The following is a 19,234-nucleotide window of genomic DNA, read 5'->3' on the forward strand; positions in this document are numbered from 1 at the left end:
GTCTTGATTCCCTTCCTGAAGCTTCATCTCATTTATGTGGATTCTCCAGTCAGGACCTTGAGTGCACTTCCATCACCCTAGGTAGGGTTTTAGCTACCAGAAGAGCTCCATAAAGAGGAAGATGCATCCCTCCAGGTCTGCTTCCTTCCTTGTTGCAAAAATGTTAAAATTCCTGATACCTAATAACCCTCTGTGCTGTCCTAATGTCATTTTCATGGCTGGTGGCCTGTCGATGCACAAAGATTCTAAAGGAGCTCTTCACGCAGATATCCCATGCCAAGTTCCTTTAGCTACACCATTTGTTTCACAAGCTCAAGTCCCTACCCATGATCACAAACCACAGTTGTTATTCCAAGGCCATAACAGCTGCTCAAAGTGAAACTGTAATTTTTCTGGAAGCTTTGTATCATTCCGATACAACTAAGTTTTCGGTTCATGTCACTGAAAATCAGTGACAAGCAACTCAGTCGACCATTATGCACTATCTCTGCACTCCAGAAAGATCAATACAGCAGTAGCATTACTCGGATATCCAGGAAAGCCTGTGGCAGGTGGAATGACCAAGGGCTCACTACCCAGAAGGCAAAACACTCTCTCAGCCAGTGCTTTCAGCACAAGCAAATAATGTACAGCAATGGTGCCACACCACTTGTGTTCAGCATGGATTAGTCTCTTTTGATGTTTGTTTTTTTCCGGTGATGGGTCAAAAGTCACCTTTTGCAGATCTGATTTCTACACATTGGTCTTGATCGGCTGCCAACAGTCTATGGTTGTGACAAAGGGCACAGTCTCAGAGTACCTGAATGAAGAAGGGAGAGCAGGTGTGCTGACAGCAATCGGGGCAGTCGACAGTCCCGTGGTTGCTGAACAAGCGCACGGTGAAGCGGCACAGCAAACTGGGAGCCAAAACATCGGGATCCAGCTCAGAGAGGCACGTGACTGGACAACCACACAGTTGCAACCTCGCTGAGGCAACAACCAAGGCCAAAGGCCTGAGCTTAAAGACATCTCCTGAAGCAAAGAGGAACCCTGACAAGACTTCTCACAGCTCTTTCCACAGCAGCTCGAATCAGGATTAAATGGCTGCACCACATCCAAGATCAACTTGAGCACCGGCAGCCAAATAAACTGCTGGAAGATGGGGTATTTGGGCCCTGACACCTCCTATCCTACAAATACCTACTGTTCCTTCTTTTGGCAATGATGCAGATAACTGGTGTCAGCAACAGCAGTCAGTAAAATTCTGACACCCTTATTTCCTATTCACAAGAATTTAACATCATTTTAAAAAACACCTGCATCTGTTTTTCCTACTTCTTTTCAGCAAAGCTGTAAGCAACCCAGCCAACAAAGCTGTCTACAGCTCAGGATGGGCAGGAGAAAGGTTCTGATCTGGCATGGGACAGGAGTTTGCTGATATATTTCCTTTTTATTCTGCAAACATCACATAGTCCTTATGATCCAGGTACAGAGAATGTTTTAGAATTAACTTTAAAAGCAAGACTGCAATTTTTATTTTCAAAGAAGTACTGACAGTGTAGTCTACAATGGTTCACATATTATTTTAGAAGTAACATTAAGGTCAGATATGGTAACTACACCACCTCAAAACTTTAAAGATTGTATGAAATTGGTGATAAAGAAATATCTTTTCTATTTCAACCAACTAGATCCACCAAAAACACCTGCGGGGCTTGTGCCCCTACCACTGGTCCTTGACCTTGAAGTTTTAGCTCTTACAATTGCCAAGAGGAGCACTTCTACTAGAAATTTAATCCTATAATGCAACAGATGATGCACAAGGACGACCGTAGAAGAAGCATGCATTGGGACAAATGGTAATAATGTGTCATTAGGGTTCAGAATTACCAGTTAATTTTTACCGCCATTAATTTTGTATATATTGATCTGACAGGTTTCCTTTTGGAAGCATCACTACTGGTAGCATCCCTGCAGCTGATGAGAAGATAAGGTACACACAAAAAACCTAAAGCAACTTCTGTATACATGTGTGTATGGAAGAGAAGATTTTGCTCTCCCAATGTCAAGAAACTCCTCTGGGCTATAATTACAGAGACCCATCTTATTTCCTACCACCTGAAAAATGAAAAACAATCTCCCAGTTATTCTTTATTGCTTATAAGAAAGTCTACTCTCATAATCCACTTAAAAAAATGAAACCAAACAAACAGAAAAAAACCACACCACCCAAAAAATACCCAAACCATAAACCCCCTTTAACCTCTACTTTACTATTATACTGTCCAGTGTACCAAAAATGTAGGTGTTAGGAAAGGAAATTTCAGAATAATTTCTTAAAATCCATTGTTTCCACAGTTACGTATTTCATTGGAGCAGCAACAGGGATAAGAAGTCCAGTGACAAGAACCTTGTTATCATATTGAGACAAAGGATGATTAAGGTCAATCATTACGACGCTTCATCGTTCTGATTCCAACCTTGGTTTGTTTTCCTGACTTGCATCTTTAAAAGATGGTGCTTTTCCCCTTCCAAAAAGCAGCATCTATTTGAGAATTAAGGTGATTTGTGCAGGACGAAAAGCGACGGCCTGTCCACAGGTCATGCAGTTGCATTTATATACCCTTGACAACAAGCACAGTCCTTACTCCAAATCAAGAGAATTTTATTGCATTTCCTCTCCAGTCACAGACCAAAATTAGAGTCTTCTAGAATTTGCCCAGTCCCACTTCAGACAGAGAAGGATATGGCTCTTTTAAAAGGTAAAGCAAAATTTTTTAATACACAAAGACCAGGGCTACTACCTAAAGGAGCAGACTTCTGAACAGTTGGGGTTTTATAAACTTTCAAAGCAAAATTTTTTCAGTGTATGGAATATTAATGAAAAAAATATTCTTTCCAGTACTAACATTTAGCCTACACTGGTGAAAGCTGAGAAGCAAAGGTAATTGAGAATGGTATCAGCTGTGTTTCTCAAATATAAATGCCATTGTTCAAGGTGTGCTGATCCCAGCTAATACATGTTCTGCTTTCATAAAGTTCTAAAGCCAAACCACCCTAAGGAAGACATTAAAAAAAAAGCAGCTAAAAAAATACATCAAAAACACCCAAAACAATGCAAAATTTTAGTAAGCAAAAAAATTCAGAACAAGAGATACACAGTGTTACACAGAAGTGTCATACCAACGTGTATTTTCCCAACAAATGATATAAAAATGTAGAATTGCAATGCACAAATTCTATAAACCCAAAAGAACATATTCCGTGAAGAAACTGAACGTTCAGAACTGCACAACGCAGTAGGCACATAAGAGGTTCCTTGTTAAAGCCGAAATGCATCTCTTCTGGGAAATGCCTTCTGAATACATAAAGGATATTTTCATAATGAATGTCACATCTTTTTCCCCCTTCCTCCTCGACAACACTTCCAATTCTTTTACAAGCTGCAGAGCAGTTTAAAGGGGCTCTATCTGAACGATTCACACACAAAAAAAAGGCTTCGCAGCACACCAAAGGTTTGCCCTTCTTCTACAGAAACGGTATAGGGATAACTTGGCTTTTCCCTCCCCCACTCAGTACCTTTCTGGGGTAGTGACTTCACATCCTTTGACATCAGCACAGCTTGAAAGGGGGATGGGAGAGTTACGGCAGAAAGCAGTAAAACCTGCTTTTAACTATGTAAGCAATGCCTTCCCGAATTCTTAAACCTTCCCCAAACACGGTTAATACAAAACGGGCTTTGCTCTCCGCCGGTTTTACTGCGGCTGTAACAAACCGAGAGGGACCGGGCTACAAAGGACTTCCTGCTCCCCTTCTCCGAGCTCCACAATAGCCATTTATTCGCTCGTCAGAGGGTCGCGAATCACTCTCACCCGCACAATAACTCACCTCTAATATGCAAAAGGGCCACGGGCTGGAACGGCCCATTGGAATTGGCTGCGTCAACCACCATCCTGCTGCCAGCTCTGTTACATGTCAACATCTAGGCTCCAGCAGGCACAGCACTGTATTCCTTAAGGCAAGAAACCAGCCTCCATTTTAGTTTAAAAAAAGACAGAAACTGAAGCGCTCTGCAGCTGGAGGGAACTGGCTGGGGAGTGATGTCAGCGGGCGGGAGGAGCCCCATTGGCCGACGGCAGCAACTTCAAATGACACCGAGGAGGCCGCGAATGAGCGGCGGCCGGTGCGGGGCTCCCCCCGCAACCCGCGCTCCGCCCGCGCCCCCGGAGCGGCTGCGGAGATGACGGGGCCGCTGCCTTTGGTTGGGGGGGGTTTATTTAGTTTTTTATTTTTTTTTAAACCAGGATGATCTCATTGCTGCTGTTACATCCCCGCCCCCGCGATGATATTCAGTAGCACCTGCTAGAAAGAGCGCATGCCTTTTCCCCAGCCCCCCGCCCCTCTTTCCTTAACCTTTCCTTCAGTGAGGTTGCCCAGGATTACCAAATCGGAGTTCAATTTAACCGTGAAAAATCACAGCGTTAAGGGCAACATCTACAAGTTTACCTTTCAAAGGCCATAATAAAAGGCAGTTCGCAGTCAGATACAGGTCTTTCAATTGTTATTATTGATGATTTAGAAATATAAAACCTCATAAGCATTCCATAAACTGTTTTATCACTGGTTGCTACTATGTACCTTATTCATAAAAATATGTCCACATTACAAGCAGGAGATGAAAACCTCATGTTTCATGCTTAATATATCTTTCAATCTAGAAATGGACCTGAATATTTCTTTCAATCCAGAAATGTAAACCTCAATGTAAAATTGCATCTGAATATTTCTTTCAGTCTAAAAATGGATCTACCTTAAGATTACGCTTAAGATATTGCAAAACACTGGTTTTCCTTTCTAGAAAGGTCAGTAATTATAAGTAACTTTTTAGATTATTATTAAAAACTATGGTCTTGGAGGACTAAGAACCAATATATAAGGATATGAAAACAGTTTTGCTTCATAATCCCAGAAATAAAAAAAAAAAAGCACAGCACAACAATTCCCGAACTTGTTAGTTCAATTACTTAAGATATTCAGAACAAAACTGTAAGGAACCTTTTCTTCATCATATGAGACTTGTATATTTATTTTTACAGAGAGCTATTTGAAGGACCATTTTGTCTCCTAGGTACTGCACCCCTGGGAGTGATGTGCAGAGAAACTGGCACTGTTAACACTTGTACTGTCTCCAAATCTAATCTGTGCTTCTCCCCAAATACTGTATGGGACATATCGGTTTTAATAAGTATTTAGATTACTTATTCTATGACACTGTCCTAACTCATATCTGCTCCAAAAAAATGGAATACATCAGAAAATAAGACACTTTTCATTTAGGTAATTTGCTGATGAAAATTTGAAATAAAAACAAATTATAGGGCATATACATACCTGGTTAGGAAAATTATATTGCACTACAATAATACACTGTCAAAGGTGACTTAGAGTTGTTCTGAATATTATTCAACTGGATGAAGGGAAAAGATTTAACTGCAATACAAAAAAGAGGAACATCACCCATAAGACACAAAGAAATCAATTGGATTTAGTGATTGCTGACAAGGCCCGATTTGAAGTGGTACCTCCTGGGTAAAGTAGTACCTTCCAAATGAGAAAGCACAAAGACAACAAATCTTGAAAATATTACTTAGTTAAAAAAACTTCAGCTCCTCTGAGATTTTGATGTGTTTGTTTGTTTGTTTTTTAATAGAAAGGACTTGACTGAGAACATCCAAGTATTTTAAAGAGTAATTATGGAGGTGGAAGGAATTAGTTTTTCTACATTCAGTACAAACAGTAAATGCATCCTCCATCAAGGAAGATCAGGTTAGAAATTAAAGGAAATCTTTTCACAGTTAGCATACTGAAACAAAATAAAAGACTGTATACTTTCTAATAATTTAAAAAATGGCCAAACATAATGAGTGACATAAACGTAGTTGATCCTGCTTTTGAGATCATCAAAACAGACTACATGAATTTCTGATGCCTTTTTAAACCTTTTCCCTAAGACTACAGAGATTCAAATCCTTTATCCTTCCAGCCTAGGCTACAGAGATTCAAATCCTTTATCCTTCCAGTCTAGGCAAAATCAGGGAAGGTGTATTCTTCAAAAATGTCAGGCTTTTATCTGTATATCCCCTGGGTATACCTTAGAATCACAGAATCAAGGTTGGAAGAGACGTTTAAGATCATCAAGTACAACCTTCAATGTGGAGCTTTAGTCTTATGAAACAAAAAGCTACCATAGCCTTTTAAAACCCCTAGATTTAAAAACAAAAACAAGACTGACCTCAAACAAGCTTTCCTACAAGATTTTGATGGATGAAGGAGAAATCTGAACAACTCAAGTAATTTCTTGAAATATTTTCACATGTAGAATCTTGTGGCAAATTCTGTTTCTTTTCCCCATCTTAAAGTACAGTTAGATCGTTCCATAGTGATAAACTGCAGTATGAAGTGGCAAAAAATTAGGTTTAAAATTCCAGCTTATCTAGTAACCATATCTTTAAGAGCAGCTGCTCTATCACTCCTCCTCTCTACTTTAATGGTCAGCTGCTGCTTGTGTATCTCTCTCAAACTCCCTGCACAGATTAAATGGCTGTGAAGACTACTGGTCCAATGGGACACAACAACAGAGCAGAAAGGGAATATTGCTTTAGTTACAGTGCCATTCATTTCCCATTTCATACAAATGCATGCCTTTCAAAGTTGGAGGTTCATTAGAAAATTTTAGGTAATGGTTTAAGAGTCAACCCCCCTCCAGTGTTCTTCACTAGAGAGAGTAAATGTGACATTTGTGGTGCCAGCAGTCGTATTGGCAGAACACCAAGTCACATTCAGTAAGTTTTCTTTTGCAAGAACCACATACCCTGTTCCCATTTCTTCTTCTTTGAAGGACTGTGTTAGAACTGAGGCCAGTACTTAGTAAACCACCAAGAAACTGGTTACAACAGCCATAATTCAGTGTATTTCTGGTGTAATTCTGACAGGACATCAGTGGAGCTGAAGTTTTTTTATCTTTACAAGACCTTTTGCTTGTTAACAACATCTGCAATCTTCTCACCAGTCCTACAGATCGAGAGGTACATTTTGCTCAGGAGGTTTCTATACCCTCCCTTTGTTACAGCCTTAAAATATTTGATTTGCCACCAAAGGAAAATATTTACTTAAGTTGAATTATTTTGAGCAACTTCATTTGGGAAAAAATTGCAAAGAAAACCGAGTTAGGAATTGACATACTAATGGGAAGGGAAAGAATATCACAGTGCAAATGGAACAGAGCTAGTGAATATCAATGGGAGGAAAAAGAGCTTACTTTAACAAATTTATGAAGACACTTGTGTTGTAAGAGAATTATTAACTTCAGCTATCCATTTTTTAGAATTAAATGAATGAAAAAACATTGATGGTATAGTGAAACTAGCAATTACAGGTTTCCTCTCAACCCTGCTCATTGCTTCCAACTTTCTGATGATGGGAATGAAGGAAAATTCCTATAAAGTTCTCAGGATGTAATTTAATGTGTCACATTTATAGAATTGTAGAATTGTTTGGGTTGGAAGGGACCTTAAAGATCATCTAGTTAGCATGCAGCACTACAGCTGGTGAATACTCTTTACACTTGAAGGCTATGTAGCACTTTTAAAAAAACAAACACTCCATTTGGGTTGTGATTTTAAAAACAACCCTCCCCCCCTTTCCATCTACCTACAACACACAACGAATTCACCTGCCCAAAGGCTGCCTTTATTTCCATTCTAAACCAGCTGCTATTCTAACTGATAGTGACAGAATCAACAACATAAGATAATTAAAATTGCATGAACTTGTATTGACATTAAGACACCTTGGTTGGTTAACTTTCAGACTGTAGGAGGAGTTTTCATGTTTTGATTGAGGGAGGAGGGGAGGGTATTTAGTTTGAGCTCTAAGGATACTAAAGGCATAGCTCCACAATTGCTGAAGTTGCTATTCCTCAGCAACCTAAGCCAGCCCTGTTGCAGACTGCTTCAGGCCCTTTCCTGCATTCCTCTCTTTATATTTGAAAATATTTTGTTCTCATTTGCTTCAGTTGCCATCAGACCCACAGCTGAGTTGGTGTAGTCCACTAAGCCAACAGAAAGCTACTTTATTGTCAGGTTAGTTTTCTGCTAACTTAGACTGTGTTCCACGGCAGTCTAAGCTGAGCTAAACCTATATGAGCTACTGCTGCCATCCCATCTCTTCTGAGGCACAGGTGCTCAACTGCCTGGAATTGCTGCACCACGGCTTGTGCAGCTGCACGGTCGAACTAGATTAGGGATCCTGAGCAGAGTTAAAATGAGAAGAAAAACAGTGAGTTTGAGCCATGTTGATTCCATTATCTGGCCCACCAGACAGCAACCCAAAGAAGGGATAGGAATAAACATGACTTGTTTTCTCTGGTAGGAGCAATGTAGTTTACTTCCCCCCCTCCAATTACAGCCTACGTGAAACTTACTGTTCTCACAAATGATGACAGGCTGTAGAAAATAAGGGTCTCATCACAACCCTGAACTCAAAGAGAATAACTTTGTTTTAGAGGAGAAAAGGTACTGGATACTACACATTCTGGAGGAAAAACCATAGAAATAAAAAGGATACTGGGCTTGTCCTATGGGGTTCTGATTCAATTTCAAAAGACAGCCAAGAAGAAATTCTTCAAGAAAACAGAGGCAGTCAACACCATATTAATACCAAGCTATCAAAAGAAAACAGATAAGGAAAAAACCCTTACCTGGATGATAAATGAAAGGGGTATGAACTATCATGCAGCTTCCTTAAAGAATTCTCAAGGCTGAAGCATGGCAAAGGACGATTCTACATTCCACACTGAGAAACTGATAGTACTTACTCCTTCTAGTACAGCAAAAATTGGTTAAAAGTGGAACTAACAAACAGCTGCCTGTGACTGGATTTGTCACTATCTGGATTTCCCAATATTTGCATGGTCACTGTAGCACATAGGCTCAACAGTGCCAAGTTTTCCTTCAGCTTATCTTGTATACTTGAAAGGTTTTGTAAGTGGGGGGTAGGGAGAGAAATCAGTAGATACTGGTTGAGTACAGAAAGCTGTACAACACAAAAAAATTATTATCTTAAAAGAAATGTATTTTAAAAATAGCATCTGGTACAAAAACATAATTCCCAGGGCAGATTTTTGAAGCTCATTTCAAGTACTGGCACACTATTTTAACCAAGCCCTGTGAAAACTCCACCAAAATACCACCAAACTCACTCCTGTCTGTGGCCTTATTACATAGATCACACATGGCACTTTCAAGAAATTAAGCATAAAAAACTGCATTTAGGAGTAAAAATTTGAGAGCATGCTAGTTATCCAACAAACACTGATTTACATTTACATGTATAAATATTGCATTCAATGTTTGATCTGTAGAGGTCTTAAGAAGAGAGAAGTTCAGTGCAGCAGCAAAAATGTGTAGGTTTGACTATAAGGAAATCTATACAATGAACAAAATATTCTTTTTGTAAACAAGGGCATAATAAAAGACATTTTAAGAGAGATTTAAAACTGAATTCAGAGACAGGTTAGAATACAGAAAATAAGACAATATCACATTTTAAATCCTGTTTTTATGGATTTTATCCAAGCTTCAGTGGAAACAAGTTTGGTAGGAAATGCTGCCAGTGACAGATGTAGCACATTCTTCTAACACTTTCAGCTGCTGACTAATGAGTAGGTGTTTGATAGGGCAGTTGAAATGAAAATGGTTCATTAGTCCAAGCCTATGATTTCATGTAAAACTAGCTAAGGGAAAAAAAAATTCACACACTCAAGCAAAGTATTTTTCTCTACAACCTTTTTTTGGTAGTTCTTCATTCACTAGCTATCATGTTTCTTAATCTTTAAAATGGTATGTAGCAATTTGGACTGGATAATTTCTAACTATTTTAATATTATTTAAAAATCATTAGTATTAAAATATTTGCTCATTTAGGAGATCTAATTTTCCTGTATGAACACTAAACAATTTCCAGGTTTTGCTTTTAGAAACGTATATGCTTACTGCACCCATTTTAATAATTATTCTAACATTTAAAAGAAAAATAAATACAGGAAAGTATGTTTATGCAACACTGATAATACTTTTAAGATCAGAGTTCAAGGACAAAGTTGATAAAGTAACAGGACAAAGAGCCTCCACAGTTCCTCCACATGATTCAACCCGTACACTTAACCATACTGATGCAGGAAAGAACAAGCTTCTGCAGTGTTTTCCACTATGGACTTTTTGTTTTAATAAATTAAATCCTGGGCTGCCAAAAAACCTTTAAAAGCTCGAACAGAGTCAGGATCAGGACAGCACTTAGCAGACTGAATTAGTCCAATGTAGTTCACGTACAAGGGAGAAGAGAATAATCTGTTTCACAAAACTGCATTCATTGATGTTTTGCATGAGAATGAATTTGTTTTGCCTCAGTGTTTTGCCTTTTAAATGCCTTATGAATTAGGTCAAATGATCTTTTATGGTAGCATTATCTTGTTTAATCTACCATCTTACTTTGCATAAAATACTTTTATCTAAACAGTCATGCTACCACCTTGCAGCTGGACACAATTCCTTAATTGCCACACAGGCCCACAAGAAGCATGATTAATCCAGAAAGGCCAAAGTACTGCATCTTTGTTCTCTACATAAATTACAAGTGGCAGGAGTAGGTTTCTGCAATGAAAGTGATATTCCCAACAGAAGAAAAATGTTCCTCAGAACCCCAAAGCAGTCCATTAGCACCATGATTCCCATAAATTTAATTACATTGCACATGTCCAGTCAGTCTCTTTTGTATCATGAAAACAGATGTTGGTTTTAAATGAACAGGTAACACACTCTGCTTAAGTTTAAACATATTCCAAGAAGAGTTTGTGGAAATTATCAACATATATGGCTGAATTTCTCTGCAGCACAGAGAACAATACTTGATCTGCTTTTTCCTTACTTGATATCAGTTTTGCTTACTTATCTTTACTCTGCAACTGAGAAAAACACATAATCTTACATTTCTGACCTCTTGAGAAATTCTCACTTTTTCCTCCTTTCTCGTGGTTTCAACAATTTAGCAATCAAAATTTGTTTCAATTGTTATTTTTTTTTTTTTAGGTATCAGACTCAAACTAGAATCACCTCTTCTACAACTTTGATTCATCAGACTTTAATATTGTACAGATAATGAAAACAGAGCTATCTCCTAGACAGCCATTTATGGCTTAAAAACATTAGGAAAGCTTTAATAATGCTTGCCTGCCTATCAGAGTTCTGTATCACAGGCAGACAAGTTGAGACACCACCCTGATGTTCTTTTACACAGAACAGAGTCAGAATTTGGCACAGCTATGAAGTCTCTGCCTGAAAAAGAAAAAAAAAAAAGGAGCCATGCTTTCTGCATGAAATGTGCTCAGAAAAATGACTTGTCATGTTCATTATTTCTCCCCCCCCTTTTTTTTTTGGTTGTTTTGTTTGGTTTTTTTTAATAGATATGACTGATAGTACTTTTAATGTTGAAACCATTCTAAGGCAGAAACTGGCATCTCCACCAGCAGATCAAAACCAGGACTGATCAACATGCATGGCAAGATCTTCAACAACAAAATACCAGAATCTGTTTAATCATATTACATGCAGTTATTCTACATTAAGAAAACAATTTATACTTCCCAGCACTAAAAGTCAGTATGTATGTCCACAGGCTGTCAATGGAACTCATTTCTTCCTGCCTCGATATTTACATTTATATGAATATTGTATCCACATTTTTGAGAATAAAAACCCAACTCCAGGAGGTAAACAGTAATTTTTAAAATATTCAGAACTGTATTAGAAAATGAAAGCTGAACTGCAATCACTAGCTTTAAGATTATATCATACAACGTTCACTTTTATCTGAAAAAAAACCAACCCAAACCAGAAAACCAAACCAAACCAAACGAAAAACCCAAACCCGAACCCATGAACTAAATCACGACACTGGCATCCCAGGACTCCCCCACATGGTTATAAAAGGATTTTACCCAGCTTTAAAAAAGTATATGCAGAAATGCTACAAAAAAGCATATTTTTGAATCATGCCCAAATTTACATATGCATGACTATCATATGTTCACTGGGAGAGTTTGCAACACTTGAGAATATTAAGCATCAAATTTGTTATTCTAGGACTGACAGAGAACATTCTTTTAATGACTGTTACTCGTAGGTTAAAGTTAGATTTGTGACACAACTGTATAAAACATTTTATCCCAGTCAGGGTGTTTTAATATTGCATTTAAGAGTTCTCATTGCAACATTTTTTTACATACTGTAAAGATTCAGACCACATCCTTAGGAAACTCATCACTCTGGACAAGTTCTCTATTTTACAGTTTACTACATTTACTGTTTACTGCAATTAGCACACTCTTGCAAAATAACATGTACAAATACAAGTACATTAACCTGTTTGCACAGCTAAAAATCTCCTGCAGCATATAAACTAAATGTAGATAATGGGTAAGGGAGCATCTTAGAAACACAAAATTAACAAAATTGCACCATGGGCAAAAATGCATGCCAAACTGCAATGGAAGTATTAGTAAAATGATAAATTTTTATGAATATTAATTCTCATTTTTAATAACACGTACATTTTTGAAGCATTAAACTTAAATTTTACTTTTCCATATTAATATTCTTGAATTGAACTGAAATACATTAACATTTAGGTTGCTACTTAACCAGTTGTGAAATGGTCCTTTTTGATCTTGGTCAATTATTCAGCAAGTCCATCACAGCAGCAATGTAAGTCCTGCAGATGTGCAGATGCTGAAATTCACTCACTACTCTCATGTGGTAAGGGACAATTACATTCTCAGTAAAATCAGAGTGCAAAAATAGAATTTTATTTTTTAATTAAAAAACCCAAAACAAACCAGAAAACCACAACAATGAAAAATGGTTACAAAAAACGCTCCTGGGAAAATTCAGAAAACATTAAGTTGATCTCCTAAAGGTTTAGATAGCAAACTAAGTGAGTAGAATTTACAAATGTTTAAGTGGTAAAGTTTTCTTAATATGCATGTAAGGGAAGAAAAAAAAAATCAGAAAGTAAATGCAATTACTTCATAACAAACTAAAAAAAAACAAAACAAAAAACCCCAAATCAAACCTAGAAAAAAAAAAAAGAAAAAAGAAAAAACCCATACCCTTCCTTTCCCTCAGCATTAAATCCAGGTAATTTTTTGTTTAGAATTTTTAGACACTTGATCAGTATGATGGTCTCAATACTAACTCCATGAGAGCTGAAGGGAAAATGGATTATTGCAGCTGTCAAGTGCACAAGCAAAGAGCATGCAACTCATAACATAACACAGTCACACGGCGGGATGAGTAGCACACACATCCCTCAGATTCAAGCTCTAGAGCTTTTTCCAGTATATGAACTATTTGGGTTCATGGAAGTAACCTGGAATCAAGCACTGAAATGAAGATGACCCATCAATATCACCAGAAATAAACTGCAGCACACGACAAACTAAATCACAGACACTGTGGAACTGTTTGCTAATTTACAATGAAAAAATTATCCATAATGTAACAATGAACTCAAGCTTCTTGCATAAATCTGATGCAAGCAGTTGCAACAAACACAAACTCCTTCAGTGTCTTAGTGGTCAGGTACATATGAGCTTGGATATAGTATTTTTCAAACATATTTATAAAATATCAATACTGAACACCTATGCCACTTATCTCATACAGAACGTATTTATAAATTTTTAAACAATTTTAATCTATCCTAAATTACAAACTTCTTTCTTAGGAAACCAAAAATGAAGAAACTGGTAAGTGTCTGAAGGCCAAAGCACCCTTTGCCATTTATATTTGATAAAACCAAAGCATTAATCTCCAAGCTTTCACATCACAATCAAATAAAACACACCTTTAAGTCCAATAAGTAATTTTTTCCAATAAACAACTTAAACCAAAACTCAACTTTCTGTAACTGAAGTACCCCTACTATAAATGTTAGCTACAAAGGAAACTGGGTAAGCAGAAATCAACGTAGCACAAGCTTATTGGCACAGAATTTATCTTTTTGATGAAAATAGGTAAGATCTTTTCAAGATGTTTGACACCATCCTGAAGGCAGTTCTCCAGAGATACTTCTGGGTTATCTGTGGGCAGACAAGCTACCTGTTCTACCTAAATCAGACTGCATTGCACCGTGCTGCAGGGAGCTTCACTAGGTTGTAGTTCTACTAATATATAGATCTTGAGATTCCACAAACAAATTGCAGAGACTTCTCTTTTCTATGTTCAGCTCTATTCTTAGAGCCTCTTAATTCGTAACCTATTTCCTTTTCTTTGTGCATTATCTGAGCTGTCCTGCTCCTCCATTTCCTGTATAATCTGAGGGTGCACAATGTTAATTGTAAATTGCTCCAATGAACACAAATCATACCACATTAATACCAGACACCAGGGCAAATATGCTGGTATTTCCAGAAGCTTATCATCAGCACTTTTGTGCAACGCCCAAGAGAAAGTTTGCAGCATGCCTGAAGACCAAAAAGTATTTCCTAAATATGAAATCTTGATGAAAACCCACTTTGGCAGCTCCTCCTTTCCCTTCTCACTATTTCAAGTGATCTGCTGACCTCATCTCCAGCCCTATGGCACAAAAGAAAGGTGGTTATCTCAGCAATGCTGCAGGTCATTTAGAACTTACCAGTTAAAAGCTTTCACATATCTAATATGGACCTTAAAGCATGCAAAGATGACACCATTCTATTGTTGTGCTTAAAATACAGTCTCAGGTAAAGTGCATCACACCACATGGTAGCCAATGCAACATTTATATGAAAATACACATCTCTTGGTCTACTACAGACAAAAGAAAGATTTCCTGTAGCTCTAGAAATACAGCCACCTGTTACAAATTACAGGAGTTTGAAAGCTGGTTAAACACAGCTAACCTGAAGAAACACTATGTTCTTCCCAGCACTTCATAGGAGTGAAACCCGCTTTAATAATCTCATCCCTTTAAATTAAAGCCTGCTGGTCCAATTTAACTCCTGTCCAGACACAAGCATTAAACAACACACTGAAAGCTGTCCAAAAAGAAAATTCCTCAGGTTCACTTGACCCGTTAAATGCACATCAAGACAAGTATCTTTGCACATGTTAGAGGAACAGCTTCACTGGCCAAAAGTCTCAGCAATAACAGGTTGGAATTATGTCAGGAGTAAGCACACGCAGTGAGCAGAGCAATTATACAGACACCTGCTGTGATCCATGAGACTGGACACAGCTTACTAATAAAGCTATTACTACCTTTACTAATAAAAGGTAGCAATTACTACCCATCACTAGATCAGCAATTGCACCAGTGTGATCCTTGACAGCCTGGGGACGTACATACAGCACCAGGCATCCACCAGTGAGAAGTTTCAGATCTTTTCTTTCATTTCACCTGAGAGTCAGGGGAGTGATTGCAGACTGAAAGGCAAATACAGTGCACATGCATAACAACACTCCTACCATTTCTTCACATCTAAGTACACTGTGTCAAAAATGCTGGAATGCTCTCAGAAAACACCTTAGATGGTTTTTAAGACTTTGTTTGTTTTTTTTTTACTTCTTCCCTCTCTAAGCCTAAGCAGGTATTCCTCTGCCCTTCACTGGCCTACTAGTTTAAACTGACACACAGTCAAGGTGGAAACATCTAAAACTTCACCTCACTCACTGCAAGATGGATTCCTTCCCCCCTCTCTCATCTGCACTCATTTTCCCATTTCCAGCTCACTGTCCGCTCTGCTCAGTTCTGGTCTCCCTGAGCTGCAGTCCCAGGCACGACCAGAAACACTGTATTTAAAATAGGACAAAGTAACTAAAGTTTTTCTTTGTGGCTGAATCTTTGAACAAAAGGTTACTCCAATCAAGGTGTCTGTATGCCTAACTTCTTATAAAAATCACCCATTTCATTCAGTGTCATTTGCTCATGTCACTCATGCCCTCGATGTCACAGCTTGTGCATGAACCTACTATGTCAGTTTAAAAGACAGAACATGTTATTCATATTCTGTGGTGCTAAATATTCTTATTAACAAACTTAATAAATAGATTGAAATTAACTAACTAAGCAGTTGAGTCTTGAAAAACTTTAACAGCATGTTGTATATATAGGCTGCTATACTGACATGATGGAGAGTATTTCAGATTCTTTTTGTAAAAGAATCTGTGTGAAGAGAAGAATCTTGCAAACTAATTCGATCTTGTATGAAAAGCAGTATAATTCAGATAGTCTGAGAAGCTGAGTTTATTTCCAAGAAGCAGTAATGCATTATAATAAGAAAACAACGACTGAAGGAAAGAAGTTTTATCACCAATATTTTCACGTTGTCTACACCAGTACTACTCAACATTTCAGTGATCAATCAGGCTTTCACTGCCAACTCTGAACACTGGAAAGCAGTACAGACTGCACTTCAAAACAGCTTTTTTTTTTTCTCTAAATAAACCTTCAGAGCAAATCTAGTAGCTCATAACCAATAGATCAGTACCTCTCACCCCACCTGGAAAACTCTACCCTAACACATGGTACTACAAGCTACCACAGCACACTATGCAAACATGTATCTACCCAACAGGTAGTAGCTAAAATAAAGATAAAAGCTGTGTAATAGAAGACACACCAATTATCATCATCTTTTCATCACGGATGGCAGTAAATAGAATTCTAAGAGATCACAAAGCCTTAAAATCGACAAAGGAAAAATTCATATTCACTAAAAAGATGCCATTCTGACCCATGCTCAGGAAAACCAGACCCACAAGGCCAGGTCTTCTCATAATGCCAAGAGAAATTTTAGCACAAACAAAGCAGAGTTTTGCTCAGAGCATGCTGCACTGAGGACAGACGCCTAATATTTTGCTTATAGTGCCCAAATATTCTGCTTTTACATGAGATGAGTGAATATGCTGTCACAGACATTGCCTATAGTGATTGCCAAGAAAGCAACACACTGGAAGTCCTCAAATATCAAGCAAAACAAAACAAAAAAACCCACCCCAGTGCAAGTATGTGCCATTTGCACAGGTGCATACACAATATATTATGTATGCTGTCCAGATGTAAGTATAATAGCTGAAATGCTCCTCAGTCTCATGCACAAGTTTCCCCACAAGAGTAATTCTAGTTTAGAAAGACATACCTTTTAAAGCTGGCAGTTTCTGAAGCTCCCTGTTATTGCTAACATTAAACCTTGAAGAACTCTGCCGCTTTTCCTTCTTCACTACTGTCTGTGGTGCTGGTACTTTGATTTTAGATAGTTGTGCTGGGGGAGGAGTGCTATTTGATTTTTTGTTTGACACCTGTTTAGAAAGAAATTAAAACAGTTAATTGCAGCTGAACTTGGGGAGAAAATCTTATAAAAAGTGATTTTTATTACAGAAATGATTGAAGCAAAATAAGCTCTTAATTAAATTACTGTATTCATCATCCTCTGAATGTATAGTCACCTTTTCTTCTGCTTATCTTTTCAGTGTCCATTCCTGTACCATAGCCCTCACACAGATGGGAATAGATCACCCTGGCACATGCACTAGCCCATTTATTTGAAGTTACCAGCCAACTGAAAAGAAATTTTCAAATAATGTAGTTCCTTAGCTACTCTCACCTTCTACCCTCCGAGAAGTTCCAGGTCTCCAAGGTATCCAACATCAGCTTCAAAGGGATCACAGGAACTTGTCTATTTACAGCAGCTGAACCTTTCACTGCCTGTTTGTCCTGTACCTTGCTGCCAGAGTCCCAAGCTTGGCTGGGGCATTCAGGCTTTGATATAAAGTTAGAAGGAGTGTCTTACTATTGCAGTAGCTTCAACAGCTTCTAAAACATACATGAAGATGTGTAGCAGTTTACTGCCTACTCAGAGCAAGTTGCTTTTACTGCAATAGTCTTTACCAGACTGTCACTGTTCCTCTGTATGAAGTTTATAACATAAAACCAGAAAAATGGTTCCCACTATAGGTTTCCAGCTTGGTGTTATTTCCCAGACTACACTTGACAGTGCTCTCTCTCAAGCTGAATAAAATGCATCATTAACAAAGGCCTGTCAGAACTTGTAATGCTGCCTTTCTCATTCCTTTTTTTTTGAAGGAGGAAAAGCAGGTTTAAAGTAGGCAATAGTTAACTTTTAAAATATGAATAATGTCATGACATTTTTTACAAGAATGATAAAACATCTAGGAGTGATCTACACTAAAAGTATAGGAACAGCTGATCAAGACATCTTACTGCAATATTGCAATTCATTCTGCAGGCCCTTAATTTGCTGTAGAAGTCTCTCAAATTTGCAAGCTAGAAGCACACAGATCTTAAAATATACCTTGGCTTTTTTTTTCCTCACAAGAAAAACCATATTCTCAGAAAGTGCCCACAAGATAAGAAACAGGAAAAAAATCATATGGGAATGAAATTCATGATGGAAATCAAGTTGTAATGCTGGTACTTCAGCAGTTTGAATTGATTTAATTAGAATTTTGTTAAGTATAATAGGTATAAAAGCAGTGCTTCCCTCCTGCTTGAAATAACATCAGTGGCATTTTCACAGGGCTATTGCTAAAATAAGAGAAACCAATTTTCTTTAGGTTCTTAGAAAGGATTCCCAGAAAAGCTTATTCATCAGCAATTTGCATAGTCTGGGAGTGTACACATTCAGAGCACAATGAAATGTTACCATACATAAATTTATCTACCTTTAGAGTCTCCAAGACAGTAATTTTATTTGGATTTTGTCCTAGTAGCATAATTGGGAAATAATATATGTTTCAAGAATAGATTAAGAATTGTGTTGTATGGTATTATACACACGGTACTTAGGATATCAAAGAAAGCAACTGAAAGTAACATTTAGTTTTCATCAAACAGATTTAAGATGCCCATTTTGAAAATTTCATATCATAAAACCCCCTTACAGCCTTATAGACCAAATAAGGGGAGACAATACACTGAATATTACAAGTCTCAGTTACCAAAAACACTCTAGAACTTGTTTCAATAAAAATGGCATATATGAACAAGTTAAAAGCATTTCTGTACATCACAGAATTACCTGTTACATCACATTTTTCAGACTATTTCACTTTTTAATCCCAAGCACTAAATGCTTAAAAGTGTTTTTGTTGAAATACAAGTGATCTGCAAGGTAATTTCTATCTACTAACTGAAATTTCAA

At 37.7% G+C, this 19,234-nt stretch overlaps 1 protein-coding gene across 2 annotated transcripts in view; it reads right to left on the reverse strand.

Annotated features, from left to right (window-relative positions):
- The window catches only part of PPP2R5C (protein phosphatase 2 regulatory subunit B'gamma), a 79,808-nt gene that overhangs the window by 45,632 nt on the left and 14,942 nt on the right, over positions 1-19,234 (reverse strand). The window contains exon 3 of one of the 2 annotated variants that reach the window (XM_027730843.2): positions 17,213-17,372. In XM_027730843.2, the coding sequence (XP_027586644.1) occupies positions 17,213-17,372 (160 nt within the window). Of the gene's footprint in view, positions 1-3,867; positions 4,149-17,212; positions 17,373-19,234 lie in introns of those variants that run through there. The other variant, XM_027730844.2, reaches the window with a different exon arrangement.

This window comes from Pipra filicauda, unplaced genomic scaffold (assembly GCF_003945595.2).
Source record: "Pipra filicauda isolate LSUMZ 115617 unplaced genomic scaffold, ASM394559v2 scaffold212_size3012638_pilon, whole genome shotgun sequence".
Taxonomy (NCBI): Eukaryota; Metazoa; Chordata; class Aves; order Passeriformes; family Pipridae; genus Pipra; species Pipra filicauda.